The sequence below is a fragment of the Sylvia atricapilla genome, chromosome 4 (genome assembly GCF_009819655.1).
Source record: "Sylvia atricapilla isolate bSylAtr1 chromosome 4, bSylAtr1.pri, whole genome shotgun sequence".
Classification (NCBI taxonomy): domain Eukaryota; kingdom Metazoa; phylum Chordata; class Aves; order Passeriformes; family Sylviidae; genus Sylvia; species Sylvia atricapilla.
The window spans coordinates 6,869,055-6,886,532 of NC_089143.1; the positions used below are offsets into that span (position 1 = coordinate 6,869,055).

The following is a 17,478-nucleotide window of genomic DNA, read 5'->3' on the forward strand; positions in this document are numbered from 1 at the left end:
CAGGACAGTGTTTCTTTGAAGTAATACTTGGAGAATATCCTTTTGAGAAAAGATGCATTTGGTTTGTTTTCTGAGGTAATGATACTAACACCTGGAATAATACAGTAGTCTTGCATCTATTGCAGATTAGGCAAAAAGACAAAATTCCATTAGGGATCCAGACCTCGTGGTCTTGAAATAAATGGATTTCTTTTAATTTTCAAATTTCTGGGGGGGACAATCACCAAAAAACCCCCAAAACCACAGCAAACAAAACCAACTTTTTTAAAAACCTGGAAATTCACTGGGCAGGTGAGATGCTGTGGCTTGCACAGGGCCTGCTCACAGAAAGCTTCTGTTGGCAGCTGCTGCTTGCCAAAATGTTCATGCAGAAAGTGCATATATCAGCTTTTGAGCCCTGGTTTTGAAACTTCAGGAAAAAGTTTTCTTAGGAAACAGTCCAAAAGAACACAAATGCAGGGCCAAAACTGTTTGGTGGATTATGGAATCATCTTCAACTTGCACCCATGTGATAAAATATCTACCATAGTAGAGAAAAGGCTGAAGGAATTGAAACTTTTCTTTATACCTTATATATATATATATATATATATATATATGTCTGTGTGCACCAGGCAAGTTTACAACTTAAACATAACTTGTGTATTTGTTTTTAGACATCCAAAAAAGTTGTGTGTTCAGGAGGGGATTATAAGAAAGCACAAAAACTTCATAGCAAAAAGGGACAGGGAGGGTAGTGCTTGGCCAGAGGGACACACTGCCTGTAACTGAGATGAGCTGAGAGGGCTTTTCCTGCATCACAGCTAGTGTGGAGTCAAATCTAACCAGAATAATGGTAGCAAGATAAATATAATAGCCCTGGACTTCACTTGTGCTGCCAAACTTGTCCCTAGACCAGATTAAATATATCCTCTGTCATCAGTGCCAGGTTTGGTGTCTCCTTGCCATGCTGTTGACTGTTAATTAAACAAATGTTTTTTTAATCTGTTAATCATACAAAAATTGAAACACGTCACTAGATTAAAAATTAGAAACCCCATGAAACTAATTAAATAATTCACTTTTCACAGGAGAGTGATTTCCACCTTTGTTGCCTGGTGAGGTTTTATGGTGATTACATGAAGTCTGCCTTAGTCAAGATTTTTTACTGATAAGAATCTGAACTCAGTGTTTTGTGTGTATAAAATTCCTTATAGGATAAAGTACAAAATTACAAATATTACTAAAATAGTCATCTGTAAAGGTTTTAAACAGTTTTGTCTGGGTCCATTTGCTAAGCTGGATTCCTTTAAACAAAATGCATTTTAATGGAGTCAAATGTAATTTATATTTATAGCCAGCTCTCCTTATTTCATATTGGTGAACGAGAAGGACTGTATAGAAAACAAGCAAATTAAGGGAGGTGCCAAAAGCTGTGGAAAAGTGAAACATCCTGAGCCTGTATAACATAAAGAGGTAGAAGGGAATCTTTAGGTGTCCCACTGAAATGAAATACTGAAGTATTGAAGCAGCTTTATTTTCTGTATTTAGAATTTAAACAGTGAACATTCAGTTCTAGTGTATGAAATTTAAAAAGAAGGATTAAAAAGCTGGATGAGCACCAGAAAAGCACTGACTGTGATTGAATAAAAGGTTTTAATGGAAAAGTGGAAAGCCCTTTATTATTTTAGTGTGATTTGATTTTGTGGAATGACTTGGCTACAAACAAAAATGTGGAGAATATATTTAGGGTTACATAAATCTTTAATGAAGCTAGGCTGTTGGGTGAAGCTGTTTGAGAGCATTTAAAGCCAGACCAATCAAAATTAGGAGCCAGACACTTTCTAAAACTTGAACATGCCAGGAGGGGAGCAAAAATTAATTAAACTATAAATTTTAAAAAAGTCACTGCAGATCAAGACAGCATCTTTGGGTGAGGGGTAGTATCATTTCTGCTAGATGTGTGGATTACATTTAAAAGTAACTGACTTGTGATTTCAAAAATTAACTGAATGGTTTCTCTGGCTGTGAATTTTACCTACTTTCTTCTTACTAATTTAATTAAGAGTCCTCTGCTTGCAAAATTGTAATGCCTCAGCGTTTTCAAAGTTACAGACAGAGCTTATCAGCAAATGCTTAAAATAAATGATTAAATGAAAGCAGCAAGTGTAATGGCAGGAAGGAAGATCATCCTTTTAGTGAATAAATTAAATAAAACCACTTTTTTTTTCAACCAGTTATGCTAAATCTTTTGCAGCAGTTGGTAATTTTAAAGGAGAAAAGAGCTCAAGAGTAGTATTGTAGCTTAAAAAATACTCCTTCTCCTCTGAGAAGGGTGACAGTGAGGAAATTGTCATCTGAGAAGGATGACACTGAGGAATGACATCAGCCTTCCCCAAATCTGACATAAATAATACCAGTTAAAAAGATTAGCCATAAACTCAATTATTTTGTATTTTGTCAAGCTGCATGTAAATATGGGTGGTTAGAATTTAAGCAGAGAGTTTACCATGGTGCCACCAAGTTGCTAAGCTGCTAACCTACTGAATTGTAGTTGTCTCATGTTGAATTTAAGCCTGTTATCAACACAAGCAGATTTATTCTGTTATGGAAATACTAAACATGGCTCAGACTAGCACTGTGCACTTTTGCAAGTCTTGCCCAGGTACTTTCAAAAGTTTATCTGAAGTAAAATTTAGCAGAGTGCTCTGTTTGCCCCTGGGGCAGGGATGGCACTGCCCAGCCCTCGGGCTGCAGGAGGCTGAGCAGCATCCCTGGTCTGATCTCTGCCCTGCAGGTTGGAGGACAGCCAGAGGTTCTCTGGTTTGCTGTGCACACCTGAGCCACCCTGCTGAGGTGTGCTGGCCACCAGAGGGCTGTGCCAGGGGATGCTGGAGAGGGGCCAATGGGTGGTACCTTTTTCCGTGGGTGCAGTTGTTTGCACAGCACATGCACATCCTGATCCCTGCTGCCTGCCACATGTTGACATTTCTCCTTTACACAACGGATGCAAACTGCTCTTTGCTTAATGCAATAGTGTTTTGGTGTTTTTTTTTTTTTTTTTCATTTCACTTGCAAAAGATAAATGTAGACGTATTATTTTCATCTCTCTCTGAACTTCAGGAAGACAGGAAAATAAATCTTAAATTATTGATTCAGTTAGAGTTTCCAGACCTTTACTTTATTCCGTTGAATCGTTTTTTTTAAATCATGTGAGATGACTAGAGCCATGACAAAGCAGAGGTAGAAGAAGACATTAAAAGAAAATAAATTTTAAAGCCATACAAATAATTCAAAGACCTTGATAAACCTGTGATTGGGTTCAAGAGTATTATTTGGTTATGTCACTTTTGTTTGGTCAGTGTTACATTAACTCCACAGTGTATTTACCTTTTAACAGTGCAGATCCTTAGTGCTGAGGAAACATAATAGAGGGGGTTATGAACTTGTAAGGTCTTCATTCTTTGACCTTAAAATCCTAAACATTTGATATACAGAAGTATCTAAATTAGTATGGATTGTGGGAGGGCAGATAAACTTTCAGAACTACTTTCCTCTCTACAGACATGGTTTTCAACTTCTTTTTCTAAAGACTTAGAGATTTTTTCACTTCTCTTTGATTTGTTATTCTTTCCTGTAGCAGTTTTTGGGTTTAGACACATGCAATGGGTATAGCAAACCCAGGGCTTGTTCCACCTGTGCAATACTTTTGTATAATTATGGTGGAAACATGATTTGTTGGGATGTTGTATCCTAAGGAGACTTAAGGAACCTGACTTTTCCCATCTTCTCACAGGAAAGTCACTTTTCCATCTTTTAAGGAAATAGTTTCCTGGTTTTTCTCATTCAACCTAATTAGCAATGATACAACATTTGTATAGAGTGGAATATTTCTTGTGTTTCTGCTTTATAGATAAGCTGGCAATTATTGTGCAGTTTATCAGAAAGCGTAATACAGACAACATGAATTCACCTAAAGCAGGCATTTCCATGTAGGGAAAAAAAAAAGAAGGGAAGAGTGTTAGCTAAATGAAAAATTCGGCTTTGCAAGTGCTCTCTGGAGCTTTTAGTACATGCTTCAAAATACCAATTCTCATAGCAGTGTTTTGAACAGATTTAACATGCAAAATTACATGAATTTGAAAGAATAAAGAAAGTGAAACCTTTTCCCCCTTGCTTTTGAATAGACAGTGAAAGAACATTAACTATTACAGTTGATCAAAAGCCAGAGCTTTTTCAGAATCATCAATGCATTTTTCTGAAATCCTCTTCTTAAAATATTTTTTTTAATTTGGGCATACTGGAAGCAGATATAAATGGTAGTATTTTCCTAGATAATTAAGTGGATTTCTTTGGATTATGGAGAGTGAAAATGACTTGTGAATTCGCATCTATATGATTTCAAATTATGCTTTCAGAGTAGGCAAATGCTTTTTGCCTGGTCAGTGTTGAATTCAAGTTTTTAGAGGCTATAGTAGTTACCAGATACTGCATTCTTTTTAACACCAAATACAGCTGCACTTACAGCAGAAAATGCCAGCAATTGTGCTGTATTTTCAAGATTACAGTTAGGACAAGAAAAACCAAGTTGACAGTTCAAACCTGGATTTGGGACATGCAATATGAATTATCTGTTGTGTATATAGTCTGTCTCTTGCAGCCTTGCGAGTGTTAATCACCAAGCAATGGTGACTTTCTGGGTTTTTGTCAGCAGCCTGACAGAGCATGGGTGTTGTCTCATACTAAACCACTGAGCAGTTACTTTGTGCTAACTGAGTTACAACCTGTGGAGAGCAGAGCTGGCTATCAGTATTGCTCACACCTCCTTTTACATGCCAAACCAGGCAAATTAACTACTTGACTTACCTTGCTCCATAAAACTTCCTTGTTTGCTTACTGCAATCTAATGGAGCTATTAACTCTTTACCTTAGGTGCATTTTTTACTTTCCTTGTGAAAGATAGCATTCTGGACTCATTTATAATATTATCAAGTGAAGGGTAGTTTAATTTTTTTAAAAACAACAGGAAATGCTCATCAGATCTTTATATATGTTACCACTTTGCAGTGTGCCCTTAAAGCTGTTGCTGTGGCACTTGGGTTGCTGTAAATCATTGTCCCTCAGAGCAAGTCCACAGGACTCAGTGTTCTTTCTTATTCTTCTTTTTTTTCCCCCCTTTTTTTTTTTCTTCTTGGGTTTTTTTTTTTCCCCTTCTACTTTCTTTTTTTTTTTTCTTTCTTTTTTTTTTTTTTTTTTTTTTTTACTTTTTAGGTTACCTGAGCAAGGTCTAAAACTTTTATTTCTTTTAAGTGTATAATTTTGTACTCTACACAGTGATTAGTAAGAATTGCTGTTTACTGTTCGACTTTGTGAATGTTTTGTTTCAGTAATGCTTTAGTCCTCACTAAAATATTTTGTCAGGAATATAATTTAATTTTGCTTTTAACAGAGCAGTATGTCATGTGCTACTCGTAATAAATACTGTAATAAGTAAAATTCTGGTAATACTGCTTTTTTGGTCCCTTACAGTTATTTCAACATTCTCCTTTTACTGGAGTAGGTCTTTTAGCTATGTTTCATTGCAGTTCAAGGGAAGAGCAGATTGGAAATGCATTGAACTCTTGTCTCTGAATTTGTGAAGACACTTTAAAAATCATTATTGTGACTTAGAATAATTGCCATATATGAACATGAATACTGTTAATTGAGATGGGAATGGCTTTCCCTCTGAGTTACACTTGACACCCACCACCAACTGGTCCCCATTTGGCCTCTGATATCTTCTGGTTTTCAGTCTTTAATGTTATTGTTGTTTAGCTACTGAGCTAATTTTTGGGAGCATACTTCACGTCTCCAGAAATATTTCTGTCTGAAAAACAATGCAAATATTTACATTAAAAGTTATTTCTTTGTTCTGTAATATAACTGAGAAAGAAGGAATCTACCTTCAATAATAGTTAATTAGATTGTGAAATGTATGTTTCTTTTTATTTTTTTTACAGGAAAAGCTCTTGTCCAGATCTCTTCAAAGAGGTGAAGATCTTCAGTTTGATCAGGTAGGAGACATATAATTGAAGGCAACTTTTATTGTATTAAGGTGGACTTTATTTTGGCAGGATAGTGGTTCCACTATTATAATTACTGAGAAGATCTGCATCTGAATCTGTGTCAGAAGATTTAGATTCTGAATGTTAGTTAGACTTTATTTTCCATTGTAGAATATGACAGCAAGAAACTACTAGAATAGGTAATTATTTGAAGTGAAAACTGGTGGAAGAAAGATGCTGAAATGCACTAGAGGACAAAAAGTCTTAGTTTATTTCTACTATCACTTACTGTTTGAGTGTTTGTGCTTCTGCTTTTATAAACAAATAGTGTTAATTTTATTTCCATAACACGACTTTTACTGAGGGCTTTTTGATCCTATGGCAGAAGGTATAGGGTAGATTCAAAAGTGTTATGAAAATGTTGCTTTGTCCTTTGCTGAGAATATAGATAGACTGCTAGGCAATTCCATTTCACTTACACTCAGTGACCTGTGTCTGGAATAACTCTCTGCACAATTTATTCATATTCATTGTCTATATTTCTAATTCTTCAACAGTGTAAGCATGCTTATGTCTCATAACCACTTCCTTGCAATGGAGAGGCAGCATTCAGAGGAAACCCCATTAACTGCCTTTTCCTGTTCTTGACTGTTCCTGAATAGCATCTACTATATGAAGCTTAGTGTTCTGTCCACAGGGAGGTCCTAAAAACAGGCTGAGTGAAGAAAAATAAGAAATAAAACACGTAACTTTTAAAATTTGATAATATAGAAAGAAACTAGTTTTCCTGAGAATACAGTTCTTTCAAAAAATTGTTTTCATTGTGTGTCTATATTTATGTGTGAGTTCTTATTTTGTTCTTTTATTATTTGTAATCTACTTTGAAGTCAAGATCTGAACTTGAATACAACTGAATAACTGCTTTAGACAGACCTGAATGGCTGAGAAGATGAACTTTGTTAGGGAACTTTGCACATTGATTGGCAAAAGGAATTAAGATTGTGTCTTTCTGTTCATTGCTTGATGCATAAAACCCTTATTAAGAACAATTCTCCAGCAGTGCAGAAGATTACAGATTAAAAAAGTGGTTGGCAAAGTGTGGGAGTAAGGAGGATCCAGGAGATGGCAGCTACAGCATCCAGCAGAGATGCTAGAGCTGTTGTTGGGCCAGCCTTATTCATCCAGAGGTCTTTATGGAGCCAGGAATCTGAGTCTAAAAAGTGGCTTTACCCCAGTAGTGGGGTCTGAGCTAGTAAGTGTTGTACTTTGTGAATAAAGAGAGCATGCTTGGAATACAGGAGGGCTCTGGGACTAAGGTGGTGTCTCATTAAGACTTGTTCTCTCAGCTCAGTAAGTGATGAGAAGAGGGATGGAGGAGGAAGGCATGTAGTGTTGCCTGTCCCTCTAATGAAGAAGTCAAATAGCATTTAATGGGATTTTAAGTCTGGTTATGGAAACGTAATCAGACCAAGAGGGCTGCTATTAAAACAAGTGTGAAAAATCAATAGATTTTAATTTTCAAACAGTATAAATCTTCTGTTTGTCATTTGATCTCTTAATCGGAATAATAATATAAAGTCAGCTAAAAGAGGTGATATTTTGGAAAAGGAGAAAGAAATTTGTATGTTGATACACTCATGAACTGTTAAAAATTTTAGCATTTTAGAACCAGTGCTTTCCCTTTATCATTCCTAGCACATCAGGAAGCTACTGGACAGGAGTTTTTTATAGAGCATATATTGCATTTCTTAAAATATTTTTGCTTGTACAGCTTAGAACTGAAATAGCTTGTGTTTTTCTTTTTTTTGTTTGTTGTAGGAAACATACTTGGCAATTTCCTGCTCTTGTCCTGAGACACCAAAACTTTATAATCACACAGAAGCATGTGTTGACTTTCTCAGTGACTGAAAGCAGATGTATGTGAGGTTCAGGCTTGTTCATGATTAGGCACAACTTGAGCAATGTCTCAGGATCACGATTTTGGCCAAGGCTGGAATTTGTGCTTTGGCATCTTATTATAATTTTGCTTCTCTCTTTTTACCTCTGATTGTGGTGTTGGATATGTTATGGGAAACCATTAGCAATATGTTACAGCCTTTGAGACTGGGGCAGGATTTGCTGTTTCATTCTGAGGAACTGAAGTATACGTCATGTCTATTGCAGCCCAATCCTCCTGGGTATTACAGGAGCACTCTTTGTCTGGACTGCTGCTTTCAATCTTTACATTTCATTTCAATGTAATGCTAAAATAGAAGAGTTTTCTTGTATAAGAAATACATATTTTTCATATAAGAAATTATCTTTTTTTTAATATAATAAGATGATTTTGAAATTAGTATCCAAGCAGTATAATGACTTATTTTAAATGAAAAGTAGCTGATGTTCAGCTTAGATGCTATGCAATTTTAGCAAAGATACCATCATCCTGGTAATTCCAGTGCCTTTTTGTTAGAATACAAAGAATGCAAAACTTGACAGGAAAAAAATTATGTAAAACTGACTTTCTATTTTTCAAGAGGAAAACGCTTCATTATGCCAGTAATTTTTTTGAGTTTTGCACTTTACCAGTGACATTTTTGAATGCACATGACACATGCTTGTTTCTGTGGAAGCCAATGTAAATTGCCTAACTACTGGAACATTTAGGAATGGTAGTAGTATTGATAAACTGTGTAAACTTGCAGGAAAACCTAAGGAGAAGGTTTAGTAAAGCTTGAAATGCAGTTTGCTTCTTTTTCTTCTGCTAATCAAACCATCAGTTCAGACCACTATTTAATTCTTGTCACTTGAATGATTGGCTGGTTAACAAGCTGAGTAGTGAATTCAGAAGATTGAAAGGGATCTTTCTGAGGTTTCCCTGTGGTTGTCTCCATCCCTTCCACAAACCTAAAATCCTAGGATCCTTCAAATGAGGAAGAAGAAATAACTGCATTAATGTTACATCAGAACATGTATTGGCATAATGTTATATTGTTATCTGGAATAGTGAATAATAGATAAGTTACAGCATGAGCATGGTTTCTATTGAAACATCTTATTTGAAAGATCCAAAGAGGTAAGTTATACATGGCATCAGTGAGCAGCATGGTAACTGTCCCATTCCAGCCTGTGGTTTGGGAATGGGCTTCATCCCTGCTGCCTCCTGGAAGCAAGTTTATAATGGCATTTTGTTTTCTTCAGTCATTCTTCTCCTTTCCAAAATGGGTTGCTTAGGACTTCCCTTTAAGTTTTTAGTTAAAGGAAGCCTAGAGAATTTAAATTTAATAAGATCTTAGAGTCTTCCTTCTATAATGGTTTCTATTGCCACATCTGTTGAACAGATGAATTTGATACTCCCTCGGGTTTTGTGAAACAAAGCAATAGGCAGGGGAGTTACACTAGAAGTAAATACAGTTTGAGACCCAGACTAGTCAAATATATTAAAGGCTATGTGGAATATCTAAAAGGCTCTTATTTTTGTTTATATAATAACCAAACAAGCAGGTTTTTTAAAGTTATATACTTCCTCAGTTTTGGAGGGTTGCCTCTTACCTGTCATTATCTGTCACTTGTGATTGTGTGTATACTTCAGAGGTACATATGGCAACATTCAGGGACGTCCTAAAACCTCTGCTGTTTTTCAGTAGTTTTATACACATTATATATGTATAAATCTTTCATTTTGTGACCCATCTGAGCTTTGACAGACTTTGTCTAACTTTTTTTTTTTTTTTTTTTAATAATGGACTCAGTGTGTAATATTAAGAGTAACCGTTCTAAGTGAAAATGAATATTAAGTTACGTGGTCTATGGTTTTTAACATTAAAACCCAATTTGAATGAATTATTAAACTCTAGGATTTTTGTTGCTGTATCAGGCTCAAATGCTTTTCTTGCTCTTTCAGTTGATAAGCTCTATGAGCTCAGTAGCAGAGCACTGTCTCCCCTCCTTACTACGCACCTTGTTTGACTGGTACAGGCGTCAGAATGGAACAGAAGATGAATCTTACGAGTATAGACCTCGGTCAAGCACAAAATCAAAGGGGTAAGAATTTTCCTTGCAGCAGTCTGTTTGATTTCTGTCTGCTTTCTCATAAGAAAACATGTGCTTTGTACTTCCATGACAAGTATGTCGTATTTGGATTTGTCCTTACCTAAATTTGTGTAGAAAGAACATAGATTTCTTTGAGGTAGTGTATTGAATTTTACTTTATCATGTGTAGATGATACACATGAAATGACTTAATGGTTTTGATGAGGATATACAGAAAGTAAGTTGGATACTGGTAATTCTAAGCCAGTTGGTCCCTTTTTTGTTTTGATTATTGGCAGGTCCTTTCAGGAGGAGGGGGCAAGATGTCAGTGCTGTGCCAACCCCCCAGGTCTTTCCACCTTTTCATTTTATATACATCCACAGCAGTGATTACATAAAAAACATACAGTCATTGTCTCTGCAGTATTTGTATTCAGTCTTGTGTCTGATTCCTGTGTTCTTGATTTCTTATTTTAGGGATGACCAACAACGTGAAAGAGATTATCTACTTGAAAGGAGGGACTTAGCTGTAGATTTCATTTTTTGTTTAGTTTTAATAGAGGTTCTAAAACAGGTAAGATCTTTTGCTTCGGTAAATTAATTTTAATATTTGGATTTTAATGTTGGTTTTGATAATATCCTTTAAATTTTTATTTTAGAAATTAGAATATGTCTATGATAAGCATATGCAAGGCTGTAATTATACTCCCAGTTACATAAAGCCTTTGGCCTCTCCTGCCTTTTCTTTACATGCTTGCATTATCTCAGTTCACGTGTCTTGGAAAGCTGCTGATGTACTGCAAAAACAGAACTATAAAAAAGTAGCATTTCATTTATGTTCAGTACCCTTTGTCAGCTTAAATGTTTTTGAAGGTTGAAATTGTTGGATAATGAGATTAAAATGTCACTTAAAATTTAGAGAAGGTATCTAACTTTGCTTAGAATTAATTATCCTTATTTGGCTAAGAATGCCAGTGCAGATTGTGTAAATGTTAAATATTGCAGAATTAGCTTGATATATGGCAGCAAAAAACGTGTCCTTGGACACTGGTGGGAGAGATTTCTCCAAGACATCTCACAGTACTGTTTATTTGCTTCATACATACATGTATGTATAGGTGCTACATACATGTAAGTGATATGTGCATTTCAGATACCTGTTCATCCAGTGCCAGATCCTTTAGTACATGAAGTTCTAAACTTGGCTTTTAAGCACTTTAAACATAAGGAAGGGTAAGTTTCACTTGTGTACTTCCAAATATTTTGTATTACTGGCTTGTGTTTGCTTGTTGTGATTGCTCTCCTTTGCCTGACCTGTAACATGCGGGTGATAATCCCAGTGTGAATGAATGCTAGTCAATGTATTTAAATTGAAAACATAGCCTGAAAGAACACAGCTGTGTTCAGCATAACACTGAGTTTGTTTGGCTTAGAATATACAGAATGGTATGAATCCTCAGACAAAGTAAGGAAAGTCTGAATCTGGATAAATACAGTAAAATTTCTATCCAGAATATGTTCCTTTTGAAATAAGAAATGAAACTACGTTACTTTAAATGTCACCCATGCATTTTATGTTTGAATTGAATTGTTTTTATGGTAATAATTTGCCTGCTAGGGGACAAACTTTTTATTTGTAATTGAGAACTTGCTTGGGGTTTAGAAGAACAAAGTTGTATTTGATGAGGGTTTTTTCCTTTATTGGTTTTTTTTTTTTCTTTTTAGGTATTCAGGAACCAACACTGGGAATGTGCATATTATTGCAGACTTATATGCAGAAGTGACAGGGGTTCTTGCTCAATCAAAGTAAGTTCATTCTCTGACTCTTTGTGTTTAGGGACAAACCAATGTAGACTTAAAGACTATTTGATATAGCAGAACCTATTCATGTCCCCAGTAGCTAATCCTGTAAGTGTCAAATACAGTCAGGTGTAGCGTGTTGTGTCTGTCTTATGTTCCAGCACAATAAAATTGAGCAAATCAAGAAATAATCTTTAGTACAATTGCTTTGCAGTCAGCTTGTAGGGGCAGGGAAAGGAGGCCCTGTGCCAGTCAACTGTTCTTTACTTAACATATATATTCTGATGTACTGATCATCATAGACACTCTGAGATGCCTGGATTTGGGGTACCAGGGCTCATCTTCCTTGCATTTCTCATACAGTAGCTGCTGTTATTGTTACAGACTAAAGGAATTGGTTCAAAATTATAATGATACAAAAAATAACTAAGAATGCAAATAATTGCCATCTCTATCCCTTGTTCAGGTTTCAAGCTGTTAGGAAGAAGTTTGTCACTGAATTAAAGGAACTGCGGCAAAAAGAACAGAGTCCTCATGTAGTACAGAGTATCATCAGTTTGATTATGGGAATGAAGTTTTTTCGAGTGAAGATGTATCCTGTGGAGGATTTTGAAGCATCATTTCAGTTCATGCAGGTAAACAAATGCTGCAGTAAACTGAAATGAGTATAGTTATAAATGTTTAAGTCATGAAGCTACGATGACACTTGCTGTTATCAGTCACTCCCTCTACTTGTGTGCCATCCTTCTTCCTTTTCTGTTTAGTTCCTACTTTTTGAAAGGTGTGAATTATTTGTTTCTCTGCAGTCTGTGAGTACCTGGCATCAAGAGCAGCCTTCCACAATTGCCTTAGTAGTGTGGCAAACCTGTAATATATGAATTTACAACTGAATGAAAATGGGTAGCCATCAAATTATTTTCTATCTTTATGAAAGCAGTGTATTAAAGAAAAATAATTACTTGATACATAACTTTCAACAGATGAGATGTCAAGACATACTTTTCTTTAAAAACACTTCACTATGGATTCTTTATTGTGTATGGAATATTTAATTATCTTTAGTTTGCTTTGCATTAAAGTCCTTTGAAATTGAAAATTAGTATATAAAAATAAAATACAATTTTCCAATAATTTTAATAGAGGTAAGCATTAAATTTTTTAAGCTTCACAATAATCTGAGTGAAAATGTACATATTTATATTCTTTTGTATTCTGAGTACTCTTTATATTCCGAGTAAAAAATAAATAGCTCTCTGGTATTAGAAATGTTGTCCTTTGAATTCATTGAGGTGTATTGCTGGGCAAACAGATTTTAAAGTTTCTTATGTTTTGTGAAGTTGATACTCTTAAGGAATATAAGACTAAGTCAAATACATTACATATTTTAAATAAAAACAGGCAACTAATGTTAGACTGCTAGTGGGTTTTATGGCATAGTTATGTTTGTATTCTTTTTTCTAAATGTTTGTCTAATGTTTCCTTATTAAGGAGTGTGCTCAGTACTTCCTGGAAGTAAAAGATAAAGATATAAAACATGCACTTGCTGGTTTATTTGTGGAAATTCTCATACCTGTGGCTGCTGTAAGTATTTGAATTCCCCCTGCCATGCTCTTCCTCCCACTTTCAATTGGGCTCTCATTATTAAAATTCTTTAATTAATCCTCAAAATATTACAGTTTTATTGATTCAGAAAGACATCTGGTACCTAAGGAGGGCTTACAAGGAGGCTGAAGAGGGACTTTTTACCAGGTCATGTAGTGATAGAACAAGGGGGAATGGCTCTAAACTGAGAGAGGGTGGGATTAGATTAGATTTGAGGAAGAAATTCTTTACTGAGAGGGTGGTGAGGCACTGGAATAGGCTGCCCAGAGAAGTTGTGGATGCCCTATCCATTGACGTTCAAGGGCAGGTTGGATGGGGCCTTGAGCAACCTGAAAAGGTGTCCCTGCCCACACCAGAGAGGAGAGTTAGAACTAGATTGTCTTTAAGTTCACTTCCAGCACAAACCATTCTGTGACTGTTACATAGATTACAAGCACCTTCACAGTCTTAAAGGGAAATAGGTTGGCTTGTGTATTAGCGAGTTTCCAAAGTTTTTTCAGAACTTTAAAAAATAGTTTGTTTTCTAGACACCTTTTTTACCTAAATATTGTGTATTTTTATACGTGCTCTAAAAATTTGAAATTTCCTTGGTTTAATATTTGTTTCCTCAAGGGTCTTGTTGACTTTTCTTAATTAACCCAAATCTAATTCTTCCTATAATAAACTGAGATATGTAACATTTTTACAGTCTGATAAGGAGAGTATGAACTCCTATGCAGAAGGAAAAATGTAGGTTTTGGCTAATTGAATAAAAGTCATTTGTAGAGGTGAATGTCCACTAGATTTAATACTTCAAGTAGAAGAGCAGTCATCTCCTGTGTGTGATTTAAAACTAAAAGTAGAAATTTCCTACAGCAGCCATGAACAAGGGAAAAACCTCATTATCATCACTGTGTTGGATGTACTGTGCCTGCAATGCTGCTTGTGAGAATGTTTCAGTCAAGACAGGCTCTCTTTCCTCCCAGGCTACTTTGCTTGGTTGTGTGAAGCTTGTTCAGTAGGTCAAAAAGAAATTGTGGCACCTGAGTATAATTCAAATTGACCCTTTACCACCAGCTCAGTTAATTTCATCATAATAGGTTGATATTTGCTAGGATTGTTGTCTAAAACATTAGTTGTATTAGCAGATGTCAGGCCACACTGTGTTTGGCATGCAGTCCTAAAAAATGACAGGTCATGGCTGGTTGGTGCCATATAGATTATAGGGATATTATAGGGAAAATTGGGACATGTAGATCTTGTTTTGTAGAATAGGATCTACAGAGAGTAGCACGCTGGGTGGGTATGCTTGCTGAGCAAGATCATAGGAAAAGAAAGATAACTCTCTGAACTCTTTGTCCTCTTTTAAATGGTTGACTTTGCCCTGGGCAAATGCCTATTTTCCTTTCCGTGGTCTCAGTCTTGGTTTTTTGAGGGTTTTCTTTGGTGGTGCTTTTTGTTTGGGGTGGTTTATTGTTTTTGTGTTTTTGTGGGTTTTGATTGGGTTTGGTTTTTTTGTTTGTGAGTTTTTGGTTTGGCTGTTTTTGGTTAGTTGGTTAGGTTTGGTATTCTGGGGGCCTGGGTTTTTTTTATTATTTTTAAGTTACAAAGGAGACAATCTTTTTTCCTAAGACATAACCAGAAAGAGGTGCTTCTAGTAGTAACTCTTTATGGGAAGAAGTTTTGATTTTACCCAGACATGCTTACACTCTTCTAGAGAAACATAGAAGACTTTCTTTCCTGTTAAAGAACGACCACATTTTGTCGCTTTGAATTCCGTAGCTCCTTGGCAGTTGGAGTGGGAGTGCCGAGTGAAACTATTTAACATTTAGGTAAATGCAAACATTAGTTTGCAGAATCATAAACATGGTGAAAACTGCCCTTGAAATAATGAGGAAGAAGCAGCATTTGGGAGCTGGGAGTACCAGCTGGCAAGGGCAGGGGCACGAACACCGGCTGTGCAGAGCCCTTGTGGTGGTGTGTGAGCCCTTCCACAAGCACAGCCTGAATCAGCACCACAGACAGCTGGGGAGGGAGCCTTGATCTTTCCTCTGACTCATTGAGTCTCTAATCATCTCATACAAATGGAGCTTCTGAAATAGAAACAGAGCTCACTCCCAGGCTGAGGTGCATTGAGCAGGTTAGTCATTCTCTTGGAAGATGCGAGACGCAAGTTTGAACGTTTTTGATGCAGCTGAAAGAATTGAATGTAGATTTTTTTTTCTGTATCTTGGATACAGAAAACCGCTCAAGTGAGGAAGCTGTTGGGTTTCAGCATTGAGACTTCTTTGCTGTCATTCTCTTGCTTAGTCATTCAGGCATTTGAAGATATCTGACCTGATTTGGACCCTGCAGGTATGATGAATCACAGCGTATTTTATAGCAGGGAAGTTAAGGCTGCTCTGAAACCCTAAGGTTATGCACCAAAGTAACAATACAGTGATGACAGCAACTGACTGATTTCTCATGTGGAGCTAGCAGAGTACTAATCAACCTATAGCCTAAGAATAGCAGAAGATAAATAATTTGGTACATAGGAAGTGATTTAAATCATAACAGCTTTCTCAGTTCTTTCTTCTTGGATCTGTACACATTACAGAGATCCATGCTATTTTTATATTTCTACATCATGAAGGTTTTAGAGTGTTCTTAGCAAGGTGCACATGATTTTTCTTTACATAGTGTTAGTAGATATAGTGTTTATATAATATTAATAACTATAAATAATGAAAATAACAAAAATTGTCTTACATTGTAAGGAAATTTTATGTATAGAGGACCTCTTCCAAAAAAACCATTTCAATCTCCAGCACCCCTCCCAAATAAAGAAGAAGCAGCTTAAAAAGAGTAGGTTGAAAATAGTGTTTCAGTAGATCATCCTGGGGATCCAGAGAGAAGCCTAAGAGCCTTGCAGAGGTTTCAGTAAAGAAGATGGTCACTGCATAAGTTGTGGAAGGAACTGAGTGCAAGAACAGAGTGGGTCAGAAGGGTGTAGGGCTCCATGTGTGTTTCATTCATTCTAAAAGCTGAGCAGAGACAACTTACATGATTGGTTGACTTGTAATCTTCTGGATTATTTCTTAACTTTCCAGTTTTCAGTATTAAAACAAAAAAGACAACAGGAACTGTTGAGGGGAACTGTGAAAGTTGCAGATAATAGTTTATAAAATAAATGTAAATATGCATATGAAGAGCTTCAATGTAGTTTTTATTTGTTAGTTGGTATCAAATAGATTTTCCTCTTTCAGTATGGAATAGAGACCATATTCTTAAACCCAGTTTATTTTAGTGGTTTTTTTTTTTGTTGGAGTGGAGTTTTTTGTATGTTTCTTTTCATCGTTAATTTTAACAATATGGCTGTAGTGTATATTATGATTTCTTGTGCTTCTGTTTATATTTTATATAAATACACTCCCTAATATGAAATTTAACTTTTGATTTGTTTTAAATTCATAAACATCTTAATGTATATTTAAATTGCCTTCTCTGTAAATTTTTAAACCCACTAATTTGTGTCTTTTTTTTAATAGGCTGTTAAAAATGAAGTGAATGTGCCATGTTTGAAAAATTTTGTGGAGATGCTTTATCAGACTACCTTTGAATTGAGTTCAAGAAAGAAGCACTCGCTGGTATTTTAAAGAAATATTTCAACTTCTCAGTTTTGCTCATCTTAAGCTAGTAAATTATATGAGAAAAAGCTTATCAAGTCATATTAATTTAAATCTTAACGCCTCAGTATAATTAAATTCCCACAGTGTATGTGCATTTGTTTAATTTTGCTTTGTTTCTTTGTGCAGATACATGCTCTTATCTTGCATGTGAGATTGTCTTGAAATCAGTGCTTCTTTTTGATTATTTTACTGGGTTTTAGCAGTTATTTAACCTAATGTCTTTTTGCTAAGAACTTGTATTCAGAGCATCTGAATATATTTAAATTAGGGTTAATTAAAAGATGCAAATGTCAGACAAGACTTTTTTCAGTAAAATAGCAGACTCTTAATAGCCCTGCTCTGCCTGGTTCTCTCCTCTCTTCATACACCTCGTTTTTCTTTGTCCAATT

The 17,478-nt window shown here is 35.7% G+C and overlaps 1 protein-coding gene across 11 annotated transcripts in view; it reads left to right on the plus strand.

The window, feature by feature from the left end:
• Positions 1-17,478, plus strand: part of FRYL (FRY like transcription coactivator) — a 151,440-nt gene that overhangs the window by 55,422 nt on the left and 78,540 nt on the right. For all 11 annotated transcript variants that reach the window (XM_066317033.1, XM_066317032.1, XM_066317024.1 and 8 more), the window contains exons 3-10: positions 5,982-6,035; positions 9,910-10,049; positions 10,515-10,611; positions 11,191-11,270; positions 11,763-11,843; positions 12,304-12,472; positions 13,326-13,418; positions 16,949-17,047. In XM_066317033.1, coding sequence (XP_066173130.1) covers positions 5,982-6,035; positions 9,910-10,049; positions 10,515-10,611; positions 11,191-11,270; positions 11,763-11,843; positions 12,304-12,472; positions 13,326-13,418; positions 16,949-17,047 — 813 coding nt within the window. The remainder of the gene's footprint in view (positions 1-5,981; positions 6,036-9,909; positions 10,050-10,514; positions 10,612-11,190; positions 11,271-11,762; positions 11,844-12,303; positions 12,473-13,325; positions 13,419-16,948; positions 17,048-17,478) is intronic.